Here is a 22,860-nt window from a genome sequence, read left to right on the forward strand (position 1 = left end):
CACAATCAAATTAACCAAAGAACAAGCTTTGCTGATTGTTTGACTCAGCTTTTCCAAGTGCCCGCCTGTCAACCATATTGAGTGTCAGTCTCTCTCCGCTGGGTTTGCTGGTCATTTTACTATCGTACCTTAACTAACAATTCCAAGAAAGACCTTTTGACTAAATTTCAGTCCTTTTCCTTCACAGCTTCTTTACTTCGTACTTTAGATTGGGAAGGGCTCCCTGACTTTCATCTTTGACTAACTTGTTTTGTGTCACAACTAGTGATCTCACTTGAAGGACTCTTTATCTCATTACCTCATGTTCTTTTATTTATTGCTATTTATTTATATTTGCATTTGCAGAGTCTGTTGTGTTCTGCACTCTGTTGATCTTTCATTGCTCCCTGTTATAGTTCCCATTCTATAGATTTGCTGAGAATGCCCACAAATAAATGAATCTCAGGGTTATATATGGTGACATATATATGTACTTTGTAGTAAAAATTTACTTTGAACCTTGTTTCCTTAATATTGCAGTGTGTCAATAACACAAAGGAACTGCCGGATGAGGTACTCGTTGTTATGGAGAACCATCCAGAAATGGCGGTTTCAATCAATCCCATTGGAAAAAATCCTCTCATGATCAGTTATCAGAACCACTTCAAGAAAATAGTCGTGGATTCTGTTATTGGCCCCAAAGGAATAGAGTCCCGTGTCCTGTACGTGGCGATGGGTAAGTGATAATAACCAGCAGTTGCTCTGAAGGATTTTAAGCTCCACATGAGCTTTCTCGCGTCACTTCCCATCTAAGTCTCAATTTTATTTCTGCACCTTCTCCCAGCTGCCTTTCAGTGTAGTGTGGGAAGGATGGTCAATGCTTCAGATCTTTCACTGTAGGCAAGTGACAACTTGCCATATCTACTCCTTCCCCTACAGATGAGCCTGGTTGAAATTCTAAAGCCCTGATCCTAGTGTTTTCCATCTCTAAGCAATCCCCCATCTCCCGCCCATCCACATATCCCCACCACTCCCGAGCATCTGCTCCTGGAGTCCATAATGTTTGTGTAAGTAATCTCACAGGAATATCTGGGCTTGACCAATGTATTAAACACCTATTTTAATATCACTGACATACTCTTGTGGCAGCAGTATATTGTAACATATAAAAATATTGTAAATGTATAAATATAAGTCAAATAAAAATTACTCCGCTCCATCACGGCTACCAGCCTCCGTAGTCGTATCCAAGGCATCTTCAAGGAGTGCGCCTCAGAAAGTCGACATCCATTATTAAAGACCCCCATCACCCAGGACATGCCCTCTTCTCAGGAAGGAGGTCCAGAAGCCTGCAGGCACACACTCTGTGATTCAGGAACAGTTTCTTCCCCTCTGCCATCCGATTTCTCAATTGATTTTGGTCCCATGAACGCTACCTCACATTTTTAAAAAATTATTTCTGTTTTGCATTATTTTGAATTAAACTATATATATAATGCACACATACTGTAATTGATTTAATTTCTATATTTATGATGTATGCATTGTATTGCTGCCTCTAAGTTAACTAATTTCACAAGATATGCCAGTGATAGTAAATCTGACTCTGATATGGTTGGTTGAGAGAGAGAGATAGAGATAGATATCGTAGATTCTCTGTTCCAAAATCTGATGATGGAGGGGAAGAAGCTGTTTCCGAAATGTTGAGTGTGTGTTTTCAGACTCCTGTACTTCCTCTGTGATGGTAGCAATGAGAAGATGGCATGTCCTGGGTGAAGAGGAACCCTTAATGATGGATGCAGCCTTTTTGAGGCATCGCCTTTTGAAGATGTCCTTGAAGCTGGGGAGGCTAGTGCCCATGATGGAGCTGGGCATGTTAGAGCCTTCTCAATAAATAGTTAAAATCCATTTGATGGGAGGATGTGATTAATCAGCTGATGATTCAGTTCTGGTGAATGTGACCCACCTTGATGTCTGTGTTGTGGATCTATTGAACTCTCTCCATCTGTAATGTGTGCAGAGAGAACAGCCAATTTCCCAAGGTAAATCCTTGGAGGGTGTGACAGGGTATTGTAAAGTAAGTACTTGCATCCTTCTCATTGAAGAGTAGTTGATTCTTTTACAAAGTGTGAAATAAATGGTTGTAAGCATCCAAGGTTATGTACAGGGAATTCCCACAAATAGCAATGTGACAGGCAACCAAACAGTGGTAGGGATGGGTGTTATGAATTGGTATCGAAGTAGCTGTCACTGGAATAAAAAATTCCTTGGGTTTCAATGGAATCAAATTTTGGAGAATACAGAGCACACTGGCTACCACATCACCTGTGTATTAGCTTGGGGTAAACCTGTATAGTTACATTTGCTTCATCATTGTCGCATGTACCAAGGTACAGTGAAAAACTTTGGTTTGCAAACAAACTATTAAGATCGTTTCAAAACATACCATTCTGTGCAAAAGTCTTAGGCACCTTCTTGCAGAGACTAAACACTCTTGTCACATTAACGTGTTGAAAATAGTCAAATTCCTCTTAGATCCTGCCTTAAATTAACCCCAACCGAGTCAACGACCCAAGTCAAGTTAGGACTGTGGCTACTGTAACTTAAGGTCACTTGCGATGTTGCACTGGGCTGACTGGTGTGAGGTTGGTATGGTTTCTCTGCATTTCTGGTAATTGTTCAGGGATGGTAACCCGGTGGAGTTCATCGCTTCCCCAGAGGGGATGGGCTGGTGAATCACAGGAAGCTCACCATCTCTCTGGGTGTGGAAGTCCTGTGTCTCACAGAGAGCTCGTCCAACGTCGACAAGTCTGGTTAAGCTTTGTCAGGTTCACCCAGGTTGACTGGGGTGGGTGGCTGGGAAAAATGTGGGTGTAGTCCCTTACAGCCCATATGGGACCAGCTATGCAAGGTAACAGACTGGGTAAGAAGGTGCTATCTAGCCAGTCAATGGTTACTATTATATAGTCAGTACTCTCAGTGATTGTTTGGTGGAGTGGACACTGTATTAACTGTGTTAGTCCCCGGTTCTTGAGGTGCGGTCAGTCTCTCTCTCCCCTCCCCCCTCCCCCTCTCTCCTCCCCCTCTCTCTCCTCCCCCCCTCTCTCTCCTCCCCCCCTCTCTCCTCCCCCTCTCTCTCCTCCCCCCTCTCTCTCCTCCCCCTCTCTCCTCCCCCTCTCTCTCCTCCCCCCTCTCTCCTCCCCCCTCTCTCTCCTCCCCCTCGCTCCTCCCCCTCTTCTCCTCCCTTCTCTCTCCCTCTCTCTCTCCCTCTTTCCTGTAGAATGTTACACTGCGAACAATGTGAATTCCTATTGTTCCCATCTTTCTGAAATCTCGGGTAATTTTTCCTCCACAGGAGATGGTAAAATCCAGAAGGTTCTTGAGATTGATCCCCCAGCCTTCATTATAGCAGAGCTTTCTGTTTTAAAAGAATCTGCACCAGTTCTGTCAATGTCCCTTGACTCTACCGAGGTAAGTGCAAAGGTCAGTGGTCACCTCTGACCTGCAAACACAAACCAGGAGTAGCAATAACCAGAAATATTTATATTAAAACTTTGAAAATAACTGTAGTACAAACATTGACATTGAAAGAATTTCACTTTTTCTTTCCAGAAACTTTTGTACGTCACATCTGCCAGGGAGCAGGTTCGATTCTCACTGGTGCGGTGTGAGCTATACCATAGAAACTGTGGAGACTGTGTTCAGGCCAGAGATCCTTACTGTGGATGGGATACTAAGGAACAGAAATGTGTCCCCTACACACACAGTCCTAAGTACGTCCTTCAATTATTTTCTTCCTCTGTATGAAATTCAGACTGAAGGTCTGGTGCAGTTCTGAGGGAGAGCTCCACCACTAAATGGATTAACCCTTCAGTGACCCACTAAACCAGCTGTTTTGTCAGCTGGACACTAAACATCTCACTAAGCATGTAACAAGTTATCCAGTCACTGTCACTCATCCAGTGACACATCGAGTGCTGTTGTTCATACAGCTGGATTGTGGTGCATAAGTTGGCTTCAGTAATTTCTGCATTGAACAGTATTTTGTGGAGAGGAAAGGGACATGGACACACTGTTATATATTTGCTTTTCCATCAGTCCACGTGTGGTCAATACAGTGGGCACTGAGGGGAATTTTTCCCAGTATTTGTGCCCGAGAGCCGGTAGCTGGGCTGGGAAATGGTGTTTGCTGCTGTTGGATTTCCATTGTGGCTGACAATCGCTTGTAAATGTTGTGCAGGAGCTCCGTTCAGATGCGCGATAGGTTTTTCCATTGATGTGGGGACATTTGTCCAACGATTATGATGGGCCAATTTTCGGTGCAGTCTACAATGTCCAAACCAATGCATATTGACTTTTTGATTCCTGTTATTAGTTTAGGATACATTATCCAAACCAATGCCCACTTAGAAACAACCCGGCATCCAATCCAAGGCCAATACGGTCCAGAACCCAACATTGAATCTAATGGCTGCTATCAGTCGATTTCCAATGCAATCCCTTATCAATGCAGAACCTGGAACAAGCTGCCAGCGGAAGTGCTAGAAACGGATAGAATTCCGTCGATTGAGAAGACCAGGGGTTCCCAACGTTTCTTATGCCATGGACCCCTATCATTAACCGAGGGATCTGTGGACCCCAGGTTGGGAACCCCTGGTTTTGGCAAACACAATGATGGACAGGAAAGAGAAGGGATATGAACACTGTGTAGGCAGGTAAGATTAGTTAGAATAGTATGATAGTGGGTGAAGACAGGGAGGGCTATACAGCCACTTCCTGTGCCGTAATGTTCTACATTCTATATTCTATAACCCAATATCCTGTCCAAAGACTGGAGCATCTATTAACCAATCTGTTTCCCCTTGCCAGTACGGTACCAGGTACCTAATCCAATGCCAGTTGCCAGTGTAATATTAAGACCCCTTTACTGGTCAGTTCCCTTTATCTGGCACGGTGTGCACTGCCACTACCCATAGTAGATGAGGAACTGAATTTAGAATCCTGTTTTTTTTAAACTCATGGCTGCACAAGGGGAACCGTTCACCAGCTCAATCTCCTGACTTCCGGGTCCTAAAGCACTGGGTAACAAGCTATTGGACTCGTAACAAGATTGCCCTCAGTATGAATTTCTACTGTAGCCAGACAAGGTGTGTCATGGCATTTGACTCCAATCTCCAGTGGGAGGAGATTCTGCGGTAGAAGGCGTGGCTGCCAGTAGCAATTCCAAGAGAATGTAGGATGCACGGCAGCCTGGAAATGGAGTTGCCGAGGACTCTGGGGGGGGGGGGGGGGGGTCATCGAGCTTGAGAGTGATGCAGTGTTACAGAGGGGCAAGGGCTTAGGGGGGAGTTGGACCCAAGGGATTGCTGGACCACAATCTGGGGCAGGTCAGTCCTGGTGTGAGTGTGACCTGCTAGGACCTGGGACACAACAGGACACTCACAAGCTGCTGCCAAGATATTTTCCCCAACAAATTAGTGAGAGAAGTAGAGAATCTAGGAAACAGGAAGTAAAACAGTTTTGTTTATGTATCACTGCTTCTGACTATCTCACCACTGGCCATGTAATGATGTTGTAAAGGAGGGATGTCTAAGGGGGTGATAGAATTATTTTGCCAACACTAACTGGTCGAGGGTGGGTTCACCACTCTCAGTACAGATGCTGAATTCTGCATTCCGTTTCATTTAGGAGGACTGTCATACAAAATCTCAAGAAGGGTGACGGCTGTGTCCAGGCTTCAGGTGAGAAATAGTCCGATGATGCACTGTTTCATTCCTCCGTTTTCAGGTTCAGTTCTCACTTCAAAGCATCCATTTTCTGCAAGGTCCATTTGCGGCCACTGACACAGTATAGTCAGAACTGTTTATAAGCAATGTGCATATCCTGTAAAGGAGACTACTCTATTTTTGATAGACTTTTGCTTTCTGATGCTTGAGATATGAAATGAAGACTCACTTACTCTTTCTCTGTGTAGTGTGTGTAGGCCTCTGTTAGTCTCGTGAGACCATGGATTTGCACCTTGGAAAGTTTCCAGGGTGCAGGCCTGGGCAAGGTTGTACAGAAGACCGGAAGTTGCCCATGCTGCAAATCTCCCCTCTCCATGCCATCAAAGTTGTCCAAGGGAAGGGCATTAAGACCCATACAGCTTGGCACCGGTGTCATCGCAGAGCAATGTGTGGTTAAGTGCCTTGCTCAAGGACGCACTCAGTCAAGGCTCGAACTAGCGACCTTCAGATCACTAGACGAATGCCTTAACCACTTGGCCACGCGCCAACAGGCAGCCTCTTTCTGTATGGACCATGCAGAACAGGAGCAACAGTGGGTCATCTGTAAAACAGCAGGTTCAGGCAGAGATCATCGTGGTCACTTTCAGGGCCTTTGGATATGGCTCAGTGCGGGGAAAGAGAGAGAGACTCTGAAGTGGGCCGATAATCCACGGACTTTAATTTGAACCTGATCTTAAGGGAAAGGAAAATAATAAAGCAACACACACAGAATGCTGGAGGAACTCAACAGGCCAGGCAGCATCTATGGAAAAAAGTACAGTTAGCATTTCAGGCTGCGACCCTTCGGCAGGACTGGAGAAGAAAGATGAAGAGTAGATTTAAAAGGTGTGGGAGGGGAGGAAGAAACTCAAGGTGATAGGTGAAACCAGGAAGGGGAGGAATGAAGTAAAGTGCTGGGAAGTTGATTGGTGAAAGAAATACAGGGCTGGAGAAGGGCGTGTCTGATAGGAGAGAACAGAAGGCCATAGAAGAAAGAAAAGGGGGTTAGGGCGATGGGAAAGCAAGGAGATAATGGGATGGGGAATGGTGAAGGGAGGGGACCATTACCTGAAGCTCAAGAAGTCGACACCCCCTCCAACTCCTTCACTATTCCCCATCCCCTTTTTCCTCTATCACCTTAACTCCTTGCCTGCCCATCGCCTCCCTCAGGTGCTCCAACCCCTCTATTCTTTCTTCCACGGCCTTCTGTTCTCTCCTATCGGACTCCCCCTTCTCTAGCCCGGTATCTCTTTCACCAATCAACTTCCCAGCTCTCTATTTCATTCCACCCCCCTTCGTGGTTTCACCTATCACTCTGTGATTCTCCCTCTCCCCCCGCATCTTTCAAATCTACTGCTCATCTTTTTTTCTCCGCTCCTGCCGAAGGCTCTCGACCCAAAACGTCGACTGTACATTTTTCCATAGACGCTGCCTGGCCTGCTGAGTTCCTCCAGCATTTTGTGTGTGTTGCTTGGATTTCCAACACCTGCGGAACTACTCTTGTCTGTGATTGGAAAACAATAAACGCTAGGCCAAACAGGGCCGTTAACTAAAACTCTGAATCGGAAAACTAGATGCAACACTGCAAATATCTAAATGTAAAACGAGTAGCGCTCATCTCCAGCGTAAGTCGAACTGATAGACCACTTTCGCAGAGAGGGTTGCATGCAAGCAGGCAACGTAGCGTTGCTGTGCTTTGCTCAAGTCTCGACCAGCATTACAATGAAAAAGGAATTAAATACCAGCAAAATTAAACAGTCATTAGCTGAAATGTGCATATTCATAAGCACAATTACTGAGAGCCCCTGCAGCAGAGTCTGTGGCTGTGACAGTCACAGTTTAAAGCAGAGAGGCACAACTTTGGGGAAAACACAAGTTGCAGGGATAACTTTTGCAGCTAGCTCACGTGGATGATGGGCCAAATGGCCTTCTGTGTTGATAACATTAAGAATCCATAGTGGTCAGTTGCCTGAACTGATATAATTGTCAAGGGCACTTGAGCCTGATATAAAATCTCAGAAGTTCTGTGAGCTGAAGGGAGCTGGACCAATCCAGCAAATTAATTATCTCCATCTTTTTCCTCACAGCTGCACGCCTGAGTTCCCCACGGCAGAAAATCCCCCAGGACTGGCCGGTGCTCCCTCTCTCTCTTGACAAAAGCATCTCCGTGTACCTGCCCTGCCCAAAGAAATCCTATCACGCCAATTACTGGTGGAGGTTCAATGACAAGAAGGACCTGTCCTGTACTTCGAACGATGATGACTGTCTGCTGCTCTTAAGTGAACTTTCTGAAGCTGATACTGGCTTTTATGAATGCTTTTCAGATGAAAGAGGAATGAAACGTCGTCATGCTGTTTACGTTGTTGAGGATAACGGCAGCACTTCAATTCACCTCTCTAGTGTTATGTTCTCTGTGTTGATGGTAGTCCATTTTCAGTTTTTGTAATGAACCTGAGTGATATTTCCCTGACAATAGAGACGCATTTTCCTCACAGCCATCCCATCGGCAAACAATTCCCATCCTTCCCTGAGGCTCCAGGTTCAGTCAGCCTGCCAACATCCAGACATCCAGGGTTCCAAATGGTGACCTTGTTCAGAGGTTCTTTAAATAATTCCTAGATATCGGATCATTACTTCTCATTTGTGAGGCTAGGAATTTGGAGGGAAAATGCAGCCCTTTATTATCTTGGAAACTCGGATTTAGTCCTTGAAGTTTCCACTGACCTAAGCAACAGCTGAATAATGATCGAAATCCTGTAATTACTCAGTAGGTCAGGCAGTGTCTGTGGAAGGAGAATCTGAGTTAAAGTTTCAGGATGTTGACTTGTCAGTTATACAAAGTTGCTTTATTTCTGTTTTTAATTTGCATGGTTTTCAAAGTTTGAATCTGAATCCATCCGTAAATTTATGACTCAGCTCATTATTGTCAGGGAGAGGGAAAAACAGATTTAAGCTTTTACGATTGTTCGTTGTTTGAACTCAGCAGAACTGGCGATACAGTGGACAGTGAGGGAAGTTGTCTGAAGCTACAAAATGATATTGATTCTATAGGAAAATGAACAAAGGAATGGAATGCTGACTATTGCAGAGTAATGCTTTTTGGGAAGTTAGAGTAGGTGAGAATGGTCGGACCCTGGCGAATGGCGTAGAACAAGAAGATCAAAGGCTAGAAGTACACGGCCACCTGAAAGTGATGATGCAGGTGGGCAGAGTGGTGAAGCAGGCTTGTGGTACCACTGGCCATGGCACTCAGTACATCACATCTCAGTTGTGCAAAACGTGGGTCAGTTTGCATGGAGTGCTGTGTGCAGTTCTGTTTGCCAGGCCACAGGAGGCATGTCATTAAACTAGAGAGGATGCAGAAAAGACTCGAAGGCTTGTTGCCTGGATTGGAGGATTGGAGGAAATAGGAGAGATTGGACAGGCCAGGACTTTTCCTGAAGTGAAGAAGGGTGAGAGGTTCCCTTAGAGATGTTTACAAAATTATGAGGGTTACAGATAGGTTGGGGAGTTGCAGGCTTTTTCTCAGGGTAGGGGAATCTAAAGCTAGATGGCATAGGTTTAAGGTGAGTGGGGATCTGAGGGGCAGAAAGTGGTGGATATACAGATAGAAAAGTTGGTAGAGGTGGGTACAATCACAATGTTTTGAAAACATTTGGGCAGATACACGGACAAGAAAACTTTAGAGGGATATTGGCCAAATGCAGGCAATGGGAGTAGGTCAGCTAGCATGGAGTTGTACTGAAGGGCCTGTTTCTGTGCTGTGTGCCATGGCTCCAATCTGTCACAACCCACACCACCTCCTGGCCATTACCCCAGAAACCTGGACCAGGTGAGCCAGTGAGGAAACTGGAGCTCACGCTGGGATTTTCTGATGTATGATGGTGATCCACAGGTGAAAGGGCGCTGAGTAACTAAGTTAATTTTCTGTTCAGAACCCTGCTAGCCAGAGGAAGGAGGCAGCCTCCGTGCACGCCAGTCCAAAGCAACATTCTCCTGCCGGGTGCTGGGAGGCGTGGCTGTATCTCTGGGAAATCCATCCAGATCTAAGGTCACAGCACTGAGTGGGTGACATTGCTGCGTGGGGAAGGGGTTAGAGGAATGAGGGTCCGAGGGCGATAGTGGGTGGAGAACTAATAGTGAGGAGAATAGACAGTCACTTCCAGGATGGGGTCCTGCCTCCTGATGCCAGGGCCAAAGCCATCACAGGCTGTTTGTGGGGCATTCTAAAAGGGGTCGGATAAACAAACAGAGGTCCTGATGAGCAGGCAGAAAGAGGAAGGAGGTCCTGTAATGTGAATCAGGTGAGCTAGATCAGGACTCTGTGACAGACTTTGATAAGTGACGTGTGTTATCGAGGGCCGACAAGAAACTATTTCATTGCAGTAAAGTTACAGTGTGGGATGGGAGTCTGTACTTCAATAGGGATGTTTTCCTTCAACATGTATTTCCTCCCCCGTTGCCCTCTCTCTGACTGTACTCTAGCAACTTGCCCTCATAATCATCGTGATTGGTTGGAGTTGGCAGGTGATTTGACCTTGAGCATCAGGAGCCCGCACCATCCATCCCTACCCAGAGTCCCCACAGTGTACAACCTGCCACTTTAGTCCGTTGTGTGATAAGATGCTTCAGATACTCCTGCTTTGAGTAACTTTGCCAGCCTAATCTGCAGAAAGAGCTGCCATGAATGAAAAGGCTAACGTTGCTAATAGCGACAGCAAGCTTGCAGAACGTGTTTCCGGAATGCTCCAACATACTTCTGCGCAGTTTTTTTTTACAGGGACTAGGTACACCGAGACATCTTCAGGCTGTTTTGGCCTTCAGGTTAACCCTGGCTAATCTGTAGCTCAAATCTTGGGTTAACCAGGGCAGGGGTGGGGTGGGTTGGGGCAACGGGGGTCAGAGTTTAAAATGGAAACACAGATCCCCCTTGGTCTGGGATGTTTAAGCCTCAGAAGCCATGGAAAGCAATGTCTTACAGTACCAGCGCCCTGGGTGTAATTCCCACTGCTGTCTGTAAGGAGTTTGTCTGTTCTCCCTGAGACCATGTGGGTTTCCTCCGAGTGGTTAATTGGCCATTGAAAATTTCCCGTGATTAGGCTCGGGTTAAGTTTGGGGGCTTTCTTTATAAAAACTATATTTAAATGTTCAGGCAATGTGCATTCTGCTGGAAAACAAAATCTAACCACCAGTTATTCTGGAATGGAATTTTCTGATGTATGGCGTTATCAACAAGTATTTCAGGGAAGCCGATCGATATCCGGGAAATGTAGTTATCGGGGAGATGGAGAAATGAGGATGGGGTTTGGATATTTCAACAAAGGCTGGCATTGACTAATGGGATCTTCAGCCAACGTGTTTCCATAAACATAGGGTTTGTTGGGGGAGGGTGGGTCTGGGTTAATCTGGAACTGAGTGGGGGAATTTGATGTAATGTGGATAAGTTTGTGCAGAAGGTGAAAACTAACGCTGCCATATGAATGTGACAGCAAGGAAGAAGGAGAAGAGCACTACATCAGTGTGTGTGAAGTCAGGTGGATTCTATGATTCTAAGGCAGAGTTGCATATTTCCAGCTGCTCAAAGTTTTGTTGTTTGTCTTATGCAATTCAAACCGAACACAAATATTTTGGGTGGTCTGACATTGTGCTGTGCACGTCCTGAAGATTTTAAAGGAAGTTCATGGATTTACGTTCTGCTGTATACTTTGGATCTGACGAGGGAGTTCCAACAATTATTGTCCCCAGGGAAGCGGAGGTGAGACCACTAAAATAAGTGGCATCGCTCTCAAAATGTCACCTTCTCCGACAGGCTTGTAGATTCTTCACAATCCCAACAAAAGCCAGATACTATGGACACTGGAAATCCCAAAGTAAAGCAGAAACTGTCCTGGAGTAACAGAGAGAAGAAAACAGAGTTAACAGTTCTGGCTGTTTATCAGAAAGTTGCCAAGACGAAATGCTGATTGTTCCTCTCTGTGTGCAGTACAGTGAGCACACAGGTCTAGGGCTGTGTTTCACTGTGAATGGATGAATGAACTCTGAGCTGTTAACATGGTGTTTTACAGGAATGTTGACATCCAGTACATTCCTGGAGTAGATTAGTTCACATTTGAAGGATGGATTTATACCTCAGTAACTTTGTATTTATTGCATTTTGTTAGAATATGTTTAACTGTACTGACCATATTATAAATTATTTTTCTATTTGCCACTGATGAGATATAACTTTGATTGCAATTTGCATTTTTTCACCTTTGCATCATACACCCTGCACTCTGATGCCCTGAAATCTGTCGTACCAGTTCAGGGCAATATTCCTGGAGGTCCAGCAGATGTTTGTGGAGAGATGATGGAGGAAGCTCGGCTCCTGGCAACGACCTGAAACCCCGGCAACAGGTCTAATCTTTGCTGTGGCGCTGCCGTACAGAGAGCCTGCATTATGGAGGGGTGGTGTTTGCAGCACCATTTTCTGTAATAGGAAGCCGTGCATCTCCACGTGTACCAGAAATGTGAGCTGGGAAACAAATATTTAGTGTTTATTTATTTATTCATATAAATTCTGTAAGAGTGAGTCTAAGCTTGTATAATTGAATGTTTGGGTTGTGATTTGTGTGAACGGCTGTGACGCAGGGGCCTCCAGGGAGATTGCAGCTGGGCTGGGCCCTGAGTGCGCTGAAAGGAGGGAGGATGTGCGATTGAGGTGAAGATATAAGACAAGTTCTCCTGTTGGTACATTGTGACCTTTGCCCCCCATATGACTGCGTGGGAGGAAGCACAAGCTGTGCCAGACAAGTGGGGTCTGCAGTGCAGTGACTGGAGATGTCGTGTCCCGACTGACAACGGACAGAAGTATTAATGTGACCTGATTTGTAAAATTGCTGTGCAATTCTTGTTTAATATCAACTAGACTTTGTAAATGAACTGTTCTGCTTGTGTTTTACTTAGTGGTCCAATAAGTATTAATGTGACCTGATTTGTAAAATCTCTGTGTGCAATGCTTCTTTAATGTCAACCGGACTTTTGAAGTGAACTGTTCTGCTTGTATTTTACATAGTTGTCCAGTAAAGACAGGTTGTCCCCACAGTGAAATAAGCTTCAAATTTGTTCAGACTTCACAGGGAAAGTGGGCACTCTACAGAGGGCAGAACTCCCAATGATCACCAGCATGATTGTCATTTGGATTATGGGACCCATCAAGCTAAAGGTTACTGCCACTCTCTGTCAATGTAGTAACCTGCTTGTGTCTAACAGAGATAGAGGCAGCTTACCGCATGCGACAGAGAGCCAGAGGACACCACAGAGCTGGCTTTAGTGCATCAATCAGCCTCTACCTTTCCTGCACGTGACCCTAACCTACTACACAAACGTCTGCACATCAATCAAACTCAGCAGCTAATCCTGGCTTACTTGCAGCCAAATGATTCAAGTAATTCAGGAACAGTTGCACACAAGTGATACTGCAGATGCTGAAAATCCAGAATTACACACAAAATGCTGGAGGATTCAGCAGGTCAGGCAGCATCTATGGAGGGGAATAAACAGTTGACTTTTCAGGCTGAGACCCTTCATTAGCCCCAAGGAAGGGTGTTAACCCTAAACATTAACTGTTTAATCCTCCTCATGGATGCTGCCTGACCTGCTAAGTTCTGTCCAGCACTTTGTGTGTGTTATTCAGGAACACTTGTCTTTTACTTTTGTGAAGTCACTGCATGAGAACATTGAAAACTTACTTAAAACAAGTGCCAAATTATTTTTGAAATGAACAGTTTTGTGAGGTGTTACAGGGGTTATGAGCTGTCCGGTTGTTGCACAGTGAATCAAAGTGCAGAGGTGATACCATATGCCTGACCTTCTCAGTTTCAGTATTTTGTATGTGCACAGCTCGAGACTTACAGCATTTGCAGAATCTCTTGTGATTACCACGTGGGTTAGTTTTACTGATTCTAATACTTTCTGGGTGAAGGGGGCTTCACCACCTGCACTTCAGAATACGGACATAGGATTTCTTTGGGGAAATCACCTAATCTAATCTTATTCATATAAAACTGTTACACAGGGCCCTATGCTTTTGTTCCATTGCCTATTGGTGCTTTGTACCTGGGAAGCAAAACTCTTTGGGGTCAGGGGAAATTCTGACTGAGTTCAATACTGTGAATAGTTGCAAAGTAATGTGTGTCCCAACGTAATCCTGTGCTGAGCAGGAGTTTACAAAAAGTTAAAGGAGAAACAGCCAGCCAGCCTCTAAGGAGCATTGTCACCATGGAATAAAGTGGCAGTTTCAAACTGCTGTCGCTCCAAGGGTAGAAAGGATTGTGTTTGCTGACATTGTGGAAGCACACCCTGTCTGCGCTAACCCGTCATTTCCTGCAAATGTTCTCAGTTCTCTGTCGGAAGTTTCTGTTGGATCTGCTATGGAGAGGAGGTGTGTGAGCATGAAATTACAAATAAATGAACGTCCTGAAGAGGGGTCTTGCCCCAAGACGTTGACTCTTCCAGAGATGCTGCCTGACCTGCAGAGTACCTCCAGCATTTTGTGTGTGTGTGTGTGTGTGTGTGTCCCAGCATCTGCAGAATCTCCTGTGTTGAAAGCAGATGAGTGTTGGCCAGGGCTGCTTCACCGTCAGATCTCTGCCTCTGGCTGATTGGGTTTGAGCCGCTCAGTCAGAATCTGGCAGCAACTTTGCTGCTGAAGCTTCACAGGGTGGGGGTGCTGTGGGGGTAGAGGTAAGACTGCAAGCTGGATAAATATCAAGAGCAAGCAAGAAAAGGCCCATTGTAATTTGTCCAAGTTCAAGTTGATGCCAAGGGTGAACATACCCAGTGTATAAATGCCACGAAAACTAAATTCTTGCCGCAGTAGCACATTACACTACAGAAATGACAAAAATAAGTTAACAGAATGTTAAATTAGCATTCATTATATGTAATTTGCACGAAAAAATAAACAATGGGAAACATAACAACATTACTACAAATTGAGGGAAATGCAGCCTAAGGTGCATGTTTAAGTTTGCTGATGACACCACTGCCATTGGCCTAATCGAAGGTGGTGACGAATCAACAGATAGGAGGGAGATTGAAAATCTGGCTGAGTGGTGCCACAACAACAATCTCTCACTCAATGTCAGCAAGACCAAGGAGCTGATTATTGACTTCAGGAGGAGGAAACCAGAGGTCCACGAGCCAGTCTTCACTGGGGGATCAGAAGCGGAGAAGTCAGTAACTTTAAATTCTTCGGTGATAGCATTTCAGATGACCTGTCCATTAGGCAGAAAGTAAGGTAGCAAGAAGTTTGTGAAGATTCGGCATCGCATCTAAAACTTTGATGAACTTCTATAGATGTGCGCTGGAGAGTATATTGACAGGTTGCATCACAGCTTGGTATGAAGATTCCATTTTCCTTAAATGCAATATCCTATGAAAAGTAATGGATTCAGCCTAGTCCGTCATGGGTAAAGCTTTGTCCTCCTTCAAGCACATCTATATGGCGCTCTGATGCAGGAAAGAAGCATTCGTAATCAAGGCCCCACCACCCAGGTCATGCTTGTTTCTCACTGCTGCCATCAGGAAGAGGGTACAGGAGCCTCAAGACCCACACCACCAGGTTCAGGAACAGTTATTACCCCTCAACCAGCAGGCTCTTGATCCAAGGGGGACAATTTATTCAACTTCAGTCACCCTATCACTGAACTATTGCAACAACATATGGACTCACTTTCAAGGACTCTTCATCTCATGTTCTTGATATTTATCGCTTGTATATTAATTATTATTTTTTTTGCATTTGCACAGTTGGTTGTCATTTGCACATTTGTTGTTCACCCGTACTGTTGGGTACGGTCTTTCATTGATTTCATTCTGTCTCTTGAATTTACTGTGAATGCCTGCACGAAAACGGGTTGTATATGGTGACTTATACGTTCTTTAATAATAAATTTACTTTGAACTTTGAATTTGGGGTTTTCAGATCAATTCAAGAGCCTGGTGGCAGTGGGGAAGCTGTTGTTGAACTTCCGGTGTGCTCCTTCAGGTTCCAGTACCTCCTGCCTGATGGCAGCAACGAGTTGAGGGCATGGTGTGGATGGTGGGGGTCCCTGACGATGGATATTACCTTCCTGAGACTTTGCCTCTTGTAGACGTCCCTATAATGCGGAGATCTGCACCTCTGACGGAATTGGCTGGGCCCACAACTCTCATGTTTTCCTGTGAATTTGAACTCCCATACCACATCGCGGTGCAATTAGCCGGATTGACTTTCATTGTGCTTACACAGGAGTTTGTTACAGTCTTCAGAGCTGCCAAATCTCCTGAGCTGTTCATCTGACTTCCCTTTCAAAAGTTCAGAGTCAGTTCCTTAGTCCTGCTGATGTTGACCGTGAGGTTATTATAACCCCACTCAACAGTGCTGTGGGAATTACACTGAAACTAGTGCTTAGAGACGGTGAGGGAGAAGTTAGTTTCCATAGCTGCCCACGTCACATCCAGTAAGTAGTTGATTCCGTTCTCCACTTTCCTTTCTTATCAGATCCATCTTCTGAAGCCCTATCACCCCACAGCCTGTCACTATTTCTATCCTTTCCTCCTCCATCTGCCTAAATACCCTTCTCACCTGCGTCCACCTATCACCTTCCAGCTCTTGCTCCTCCTCTTTATACTGGCTATCTCCCCACTACCTTTCAAACCAGATGCAGGGTCTAGATCCAAAATGTCAACTGTCCATTTCCCTCCATAGAGGCTGTTTGATGCCCTCCCTTGAGCTCCTCCAGCATCTTGTTTGTCGTTCCAGGTTCCAGCATCTACTGCCTCTCTGTCTGCGTCTGTGCTCCCACTGGCTAGAATGGGTGGATTGGTGAGTGCAATGGGTGAGCAGTTCCCTCCATCCCGATTCCTCACCGAGCTTCAAGTGAAAATCCGCACAGCAGCACCACGCGGGGACAGAGCGAATCGCCGTCCTCACTCCCTCCGCTGAGCTGTCCTTTCCCTTGCGGGTCTGAGCCACAGGTTGTATCGGAGAGAAACCCCTCCTCCCCACTCGCCGTCAATAGCAACCTGATTACATTCTTTCAAAGAACCTCTTGTTTAATCCTGAAGCCAGCTGGCAAAATCAACAAAGGCCTTTTGGAGACATTTCCTGTGGAGCTGATACAAAAAAATACTTATGAATATTTAAAAGCCGGAAGATCTAAGCTAATTACATATTTTATTGTCAGGTCCTTGCGCTCTTTAATAGTGTGTAAGAAATAGATGGCTTTGACAAAGCAAGTGGCGTGAGGAGTAATAATTGGCTGGAGGAACTCAGAAGGTCGAGCAAGATCTGTGGGGGGAGGGAGAAGTGGGAGGAGTTACCAACGTTTCGGGTTGAAGCCCTGCCTTGGAATTGAGAGTGCAGAGGGGTAAAGAGGTGGGTCAGGAGTCCGAAGTAGAGTGGACAGAGGAGGAGTGGAACATGACAGACAGGTTGTGCCAGGTAGGGGAGGAGAGGGGAAGGGAATGGAATTGGGAGACAGTGGTAGGTGGAGGGAGGCAAAGAAAGAAAAAGTAATTGGCAGTTGGAACAAGATGGGGAGAGGGTAGGCAGGAATAGGTTAATGTGTATTAACTCACTGAAGAAGGATCATGTGTTTATCACATGTTTACCATATTCCTCATTGGACATCACCAGATCTTCACTGTGGGTCAATGGGTGCTTTGTTGTTGACCTCCCCTCGTGGTGTCAGCTGAAATGCAGTCACTTCCCGTCAACATGACCCAGCATTTTGTGTGTGTTGTTTGAATTTCCAGCATCTGCAGATTCCCTCATGTGTGACCCTGCTTGTTACTCAGTTCTGACTTCTAAATAAGATTCATAAAGAAGGTAATCAAAACTAGGGTGCATCTATAGGAAAATTTGAAAAGGATAATACTCTCGAAAAGTATAGGCTAAATGATAACGATAGAAATATTTAAGAGGAGGGGATTGATAAAATCGATGCATTATTCTATTTAGAGACCATGAATACAATTTTGTAACTACCGTAGATTCCGGACTACAGAGCGCACCTGATTAAAAGCCGCTGGCTCTAATTTTAGAAAGAAAATCAATTTTTTACTTATACAGGCCGCACCGGATTTTCGGCCGCACCGGATTTTCGGCCGCAGGTGTCCCACGTTGTAATATGAGATATTTACACAGAAAGATATTACACGTGAGGATTTTTTAACTTTTAATTAAATCCATATGGTAACATAAACAAATACATATTGCAAATGCTTTTTTTCGAACCGTGCCTGTAACGCGGCTACTTTTAAATATACGTTGCGTATACTTTTTTACTGAACAACATTCCAATATCTCCTAACGACTGGTAAAAAATATATATATTGCAGCCTACCAGGAAAAGTTATTGATCGCCTTTAACTTAAAAGCAGTGTTCGCTCAGATCCAAAGCCGCTCGCGTAATGCGCTCGCCCCCCTCCTTCCCATTTATCGCAAACCGGTATCCCACAAGACGCGGCGAAACCGGGTGTGACGTCATAGCATCCCGCGATGTAGTACAGAAAACAAATATAGTTAAAACACTTCTAACTTTAACTAACAAATGAATTACTAAGCGAAAATATTATAAACTAAATAACTGCCATAAAGGCAGCACAATGCTTTTCTTCGAGTGTTTTCCATGTTGATGAGGGTGAGTACAAATGACTGATTTACAATAATTTAATTGTGAAAGTGCGCTTGATTTATCGTACAATTTCATTGGACCTCTGTGAACTACTCATCAATTTTATTGGTCTACTGTTACGAGGCAAAATGTTTTTGGCGGCATGAAAAAAATCATGCATTAGCCGCACCGTAGTAAAGGCCGCAGAGTTCAAAGCTGTTCAAAATGTGGGAAAAAAGTAGCGGCTTATAATCCGACATCTACGGTAATAACAAAACTGGTCATGGTAACTAAATGAACTTCCAGTTTCAGTTGCTTCCTTTCTCTCTTCTCCGTCTCTACAACCTCCCTCCCTCATCTGGTTCCACCTTTCCATCAATGCCCACCTCTCCTGGTTCCACCTGTCACCTGACAGCCTCTGCCTCAGCTCCCCCTCCCACCTCCTTATTCTGGCTGTCTTCCCTCCAAATGCTCTCGGTCTAATTGCCTCCACAGATGCTGCTTGAACGACTGAACATCTTTAGTATGTTTGTTTCGTTTTGCTCCAGATGCCCACATCTGCAGCTTCCTGTGTCTACGTTCTGTATAACAGTAGCGGGCATTATTTTCCCAGGCTCTGAAGCTGCACTACGGTTTAAGGGTCTCTCTGAATTGGTGAGTAGTCTTCACAGGCAGAGCTCGTTGAACTCTAGAGCACATTGGGATACAGATCCCAAATCATTGCCTTCATCCTTCTGTCAAAACAAGAACAGTAGGAGTAGGAAACAGTCTCATCTCCAGATTGTGGGCCCCACACCACACTTATCCCTCACTATCACTGGCCTTCTGCCATCAGATTAATGAATGGTCCATGAACCCAAACTCGGTATTTATTTACCTTACAATATGTCTTGCAATGTACTGCTGCCACAAAACAACAAGTTTTATTGCAGATGCCAGTGATAATAAATCTGATTCTAATCCTCCTCATAAACCCTCATTGCATGGGCATCACTGGTTATAACCTCCTTCTCAATGACAGCCAAGAATGATAAAATATATCAAGTTCATTGGGAACCCCCACATCCAGAAAATTGCTTTGACAACATTTTGGTATCATAGATGGAACTTGAATTAGATCTCTGATATTCAGTTCTGTAGTTGAGTATTTTCTCGTTCGCAAACCTGCGGTCTATTTTAAGCCCATAAGATTTGGAGCAGAATTAGGCCATTTATCCCATTGAGTCTGCTCTGTCATTTCAACATGGCTGATACAATTTTCCTCACGGCCCCAGTCTCCTGCCTTCTCCCCGTATCCCTACATGTCTTGGCCAATCAAGAATCTATCAAACTCTGCATTAAATATACATGAAGACGTGGCCACCACAGCTGCCTGTGGCAAAGAATTACATAAATTCACCACTCTTTAGCTAAAGAAATTCCTCCTCATCTTCATTCTAAAAGGATGCCCCTCTATTTTGAATCTGTGTCCTCTGGTCTTAGGCTCTCCCTCCATAGGAAACATCCTCTCCACAGCAACTCTATCAAGGTCTCTCACCAATCAATAGGTTTCAATGAGGTCAGCCGTCATTCTTCAGAATTCTAGTGAATACAGCCCCAGAGTCTTCAAACGCTCCTCATATGACAAACCATTCAATCCTGGAATCATTTTCATAAACCTCCTTTGAACCCTCTCCAGTTTCAGCACATCCTTTCTAAGATAAAGGGCCTTAAACTGTTCACAATACTCCGAGTGAGGCCTCACCACTGTTTTATAAAGTCACAACATAACATTATTTTGTTTTCTACAATTGCATCTCAATTAAAATCACTATAAATGCATGCTGCCTGGTAAGGAGATAAGATCTCCATGTCCTGCCCGAGCAGAGACCACACACTGGTCGATTGAGGGCTGCCTTAAACTTCCTGGTTCAAAGGTATGCATGTGGTGGTTAATGCTGTTGCACTGACAGTTTTGAAGTGTCCTATATTGTATGAGAGATACTACCTGAAAATCATTTAATTAGTCACCCAATGCGTTAGTTCTCTTGTTTCATTTCTCATTTGATTCGCAGAATGTCTCCCTTGCAGTACAGCCTCTGGACCCAAACCCTGGACTAATTAATACCTCAAACACGTCCACTCCATCTGCTAAAAGCGGAACTTCCTAGTGGCCAAATATTTTAATTCCCATTCCCATTCTCGTTCCGACTTGTTGGTCCATGGCCTCCTCTTGTGCCAGGATGTGGCCACTTTCAGGGTGGAGGAACGGCACCTGATATTCCGTTTGGGGAGCTTCCAACCTGATGGCATGAATTTTGATTTCTCCTTCTGATAAAAAAAACTTTTCTCTCCCCCTCCCCTTTTCTTCAGTTCCCACTCAGGCCTAATACCTCATCTCATCTGCTTATCACCTCCCCCTGTGTCCCCTCCTTCTTCCCTTTCATCTATGGTCCTCTCTCCTCTCCTATCATACATAGAAACATAGAAACTAGGTGCAGGAGTAGGCCATTCGGCCCTTTGAGCCTGCACCGCCATTCAGTATGATCATGACTTTATGACTCTAAGGCTCCATGAATCTGATTGAGGCTGGCAGTGGAATCTTTCACCCGGCATCCCCTGCTTGAAACTGCTCTGGCAAACTCCTTATGCAATTCAAGTGGACAGCACAATTTTCCACAGAGCCTGACCTTCAGGCTGGGAAACCTCCCTTTGAACCTGAACCTGGATGGGAGACATTGGCTCTGGGGCAGGGGGAATATTGTGTACTCATTGTATATTCTGGCTAATTTCCAATAGTTTGAATCCTTACTTCATGAATGTGAAGAGCATTCCTTTTAAAATTTTAGCTCTCTGAAAACCCCACCATTTCACTTAATGTTGCGTAAAGTGAATAATGAGTCTGGGGGGTGAGACTGCACCAGCTGGTGGAGCCGTTGTGTGAGAGCAGCCCCTTCTGTATGTTGGGCTGCACTGAAGTCGTGGGAGCTGAGACTGCCATGATAGATTGGCCGGATATGGGGTAGGATGTGAACTAACAAGCTGATCGTTGACTGCAGGAAGGAGAAGGTGGGCTAACAAGTGCCACTCTACATCGGGGGAACGGCGGCAGAGAGAGGCATCAGTTGGAAGTTCCTGAGAATTAGCATATTGGACAACCTGTCCTGGGCCCCGTACATAAATGCAATCGCAAGCAATCCACACCAGCGTCTTTACTCTCGTAGAAGCTTAAGAAGGTTTGGCTTGTCACTCAACACTTTAACAACCCTTTACAGATGTATTGTTGAAAGTATCCTGACTGTTGCACCATGGTCTGGGACAGTAATCCAAATGCACATGAGTGTAGGAAGCTGCAGAGTGTATTGGACTCTGTCCAATACATCAATGGCACAACGCTCCCCACCACTGTAGCATCTATAGGTGGTGCTGCTTCAGGAAGGCAGTATCTATCATCAAAGTTCTCCACCATCTGGGCCAAGTCATCTTCTCACAGCTCCCATCGGGCAAAGGGTGCTAAAGTCCCACAACATCAGGTTCAAGAACATCTGCTTTCCTTCAACAATTTGGTTCTTGAAGCAAGCAGCACAACTAATTGTGTCCCTTCTCGTAAAAATCGGTCTAATTTATGCCAATCACAAATAATAGAAAATCTGCAGATGCTGGAAATCCAAGTAACACACCCAAAATGCTGGAGAAACTCAGCAGGCCAGAAACATCTATGGAAAAGAGTAGAGTCGACATTCTGGGCTGAGACACTTCATCAGGATTGGAGAAAAAAAGCTGAGGAGTCAGAGTTAAAAGGTTGGGGGTAGTGGGAGGAAGGAAGAAACACAAGGTGATAGTTGAAACCAGGAGGGGGTAATGGGGTGAAGTAAAGAGCTGGGTAGTTGATTGGTGAAAGGGATACAGATCTGGAGAAGGGAAAATCTGATAGGAGAGGACAGAAGGCCATGGAAGATAAAAAAGGGAGGAGGAGAACCAGAGGGAGGCGATGGGCAGACAAGGAGATAAGGTGAGAGAGGGGAAAAGGGGTGTGGAATGCTGAAGGGGGGCATTACTGGAAGCCTGAAAAATCAATGCTCATGCCTTCAGGTTGGAGGCTACCCAGATGGAATATAAGGTGTTGTTCCTTCATCCTGAGTGTGACTTCATCGTGACAGTAGAGGAGGCCATGGATAGACATATCGAAATGGAATTGGAATTAAAATGGATGGCCACTGGGCAATTCTGCTTTTTCTGGTGGATGGAGCATAGGTGCTCGGCGAAGTGGTCTCCCAGCCTATGTTGCATCTCACTGATATACAGGAGGCCTCATCGCGGGCACAGGATACAGTCGGTGACCCCAACAGACTCACAGGTGAAGTATTGCCTACACTGGTTTCACTTCCCAACTTTTCCTTCACTATCAACGACTGCATTGCTGCTGTTTCCTGTAGTCATGTAGGGCTAATCGACTTCATCAACTTTGCTTCCAACTTCCACCCTGCCCTCAAATT

At 45.0% G+C, this 22,860-nt stretch overlaps 1 protein-coding gene across 1 annotated transcript in view; it reads left to right on the forward strand.

The window, feature by feature from the left end:
- The window catches only part of LOC140714153 (semaphorin-7A-like), a 44,840-nt gene extending 32,015 nt beyond the window's left edge, over window positions 1-12,825 (forward strand). Inside the window, exons 10-14 of the mRNA XM_073024997.1 lie at window positions 520-715; window positions 3,335-3,450; window positions 3,592-3,752; window positions 5,668-5,720; window positions 7,832-12,825. Coding sequence (XP_072881098.1) covers window positions 520-715; window positions 3,335-3,450; window positions 3,592-3,752; window positions 5,668-5,720; window positions 7,832-8,190 — 885 coding nt within the window. The 3' untranslated portion in view covers window positions 8,191-12,825. The remainder of the gene's footprint in view (window positions 1-519; window positions 716-3,334; window positions 3,451-3,591; window positions 3,753-5,667; window positions 5,721-7,831) is intronic.
- Window positions 12,826-22,860: the final 10,035 nt, after the last annotated feature.

Source organism: Hemitrygon akajei, chromosome 21, assembly GCF_048418815.1.
Source record: "Hemitrygon akajei chromosome 21, sHemAka1.3, whole genome shotgun sequence".
Lineage (NCBI taxonomy): Eukaryota > Metazoa > Chordata > Chondrichthyes > Myliobatiformes > Dasyatidae > Hemitrygon > Hemitrygon akajei.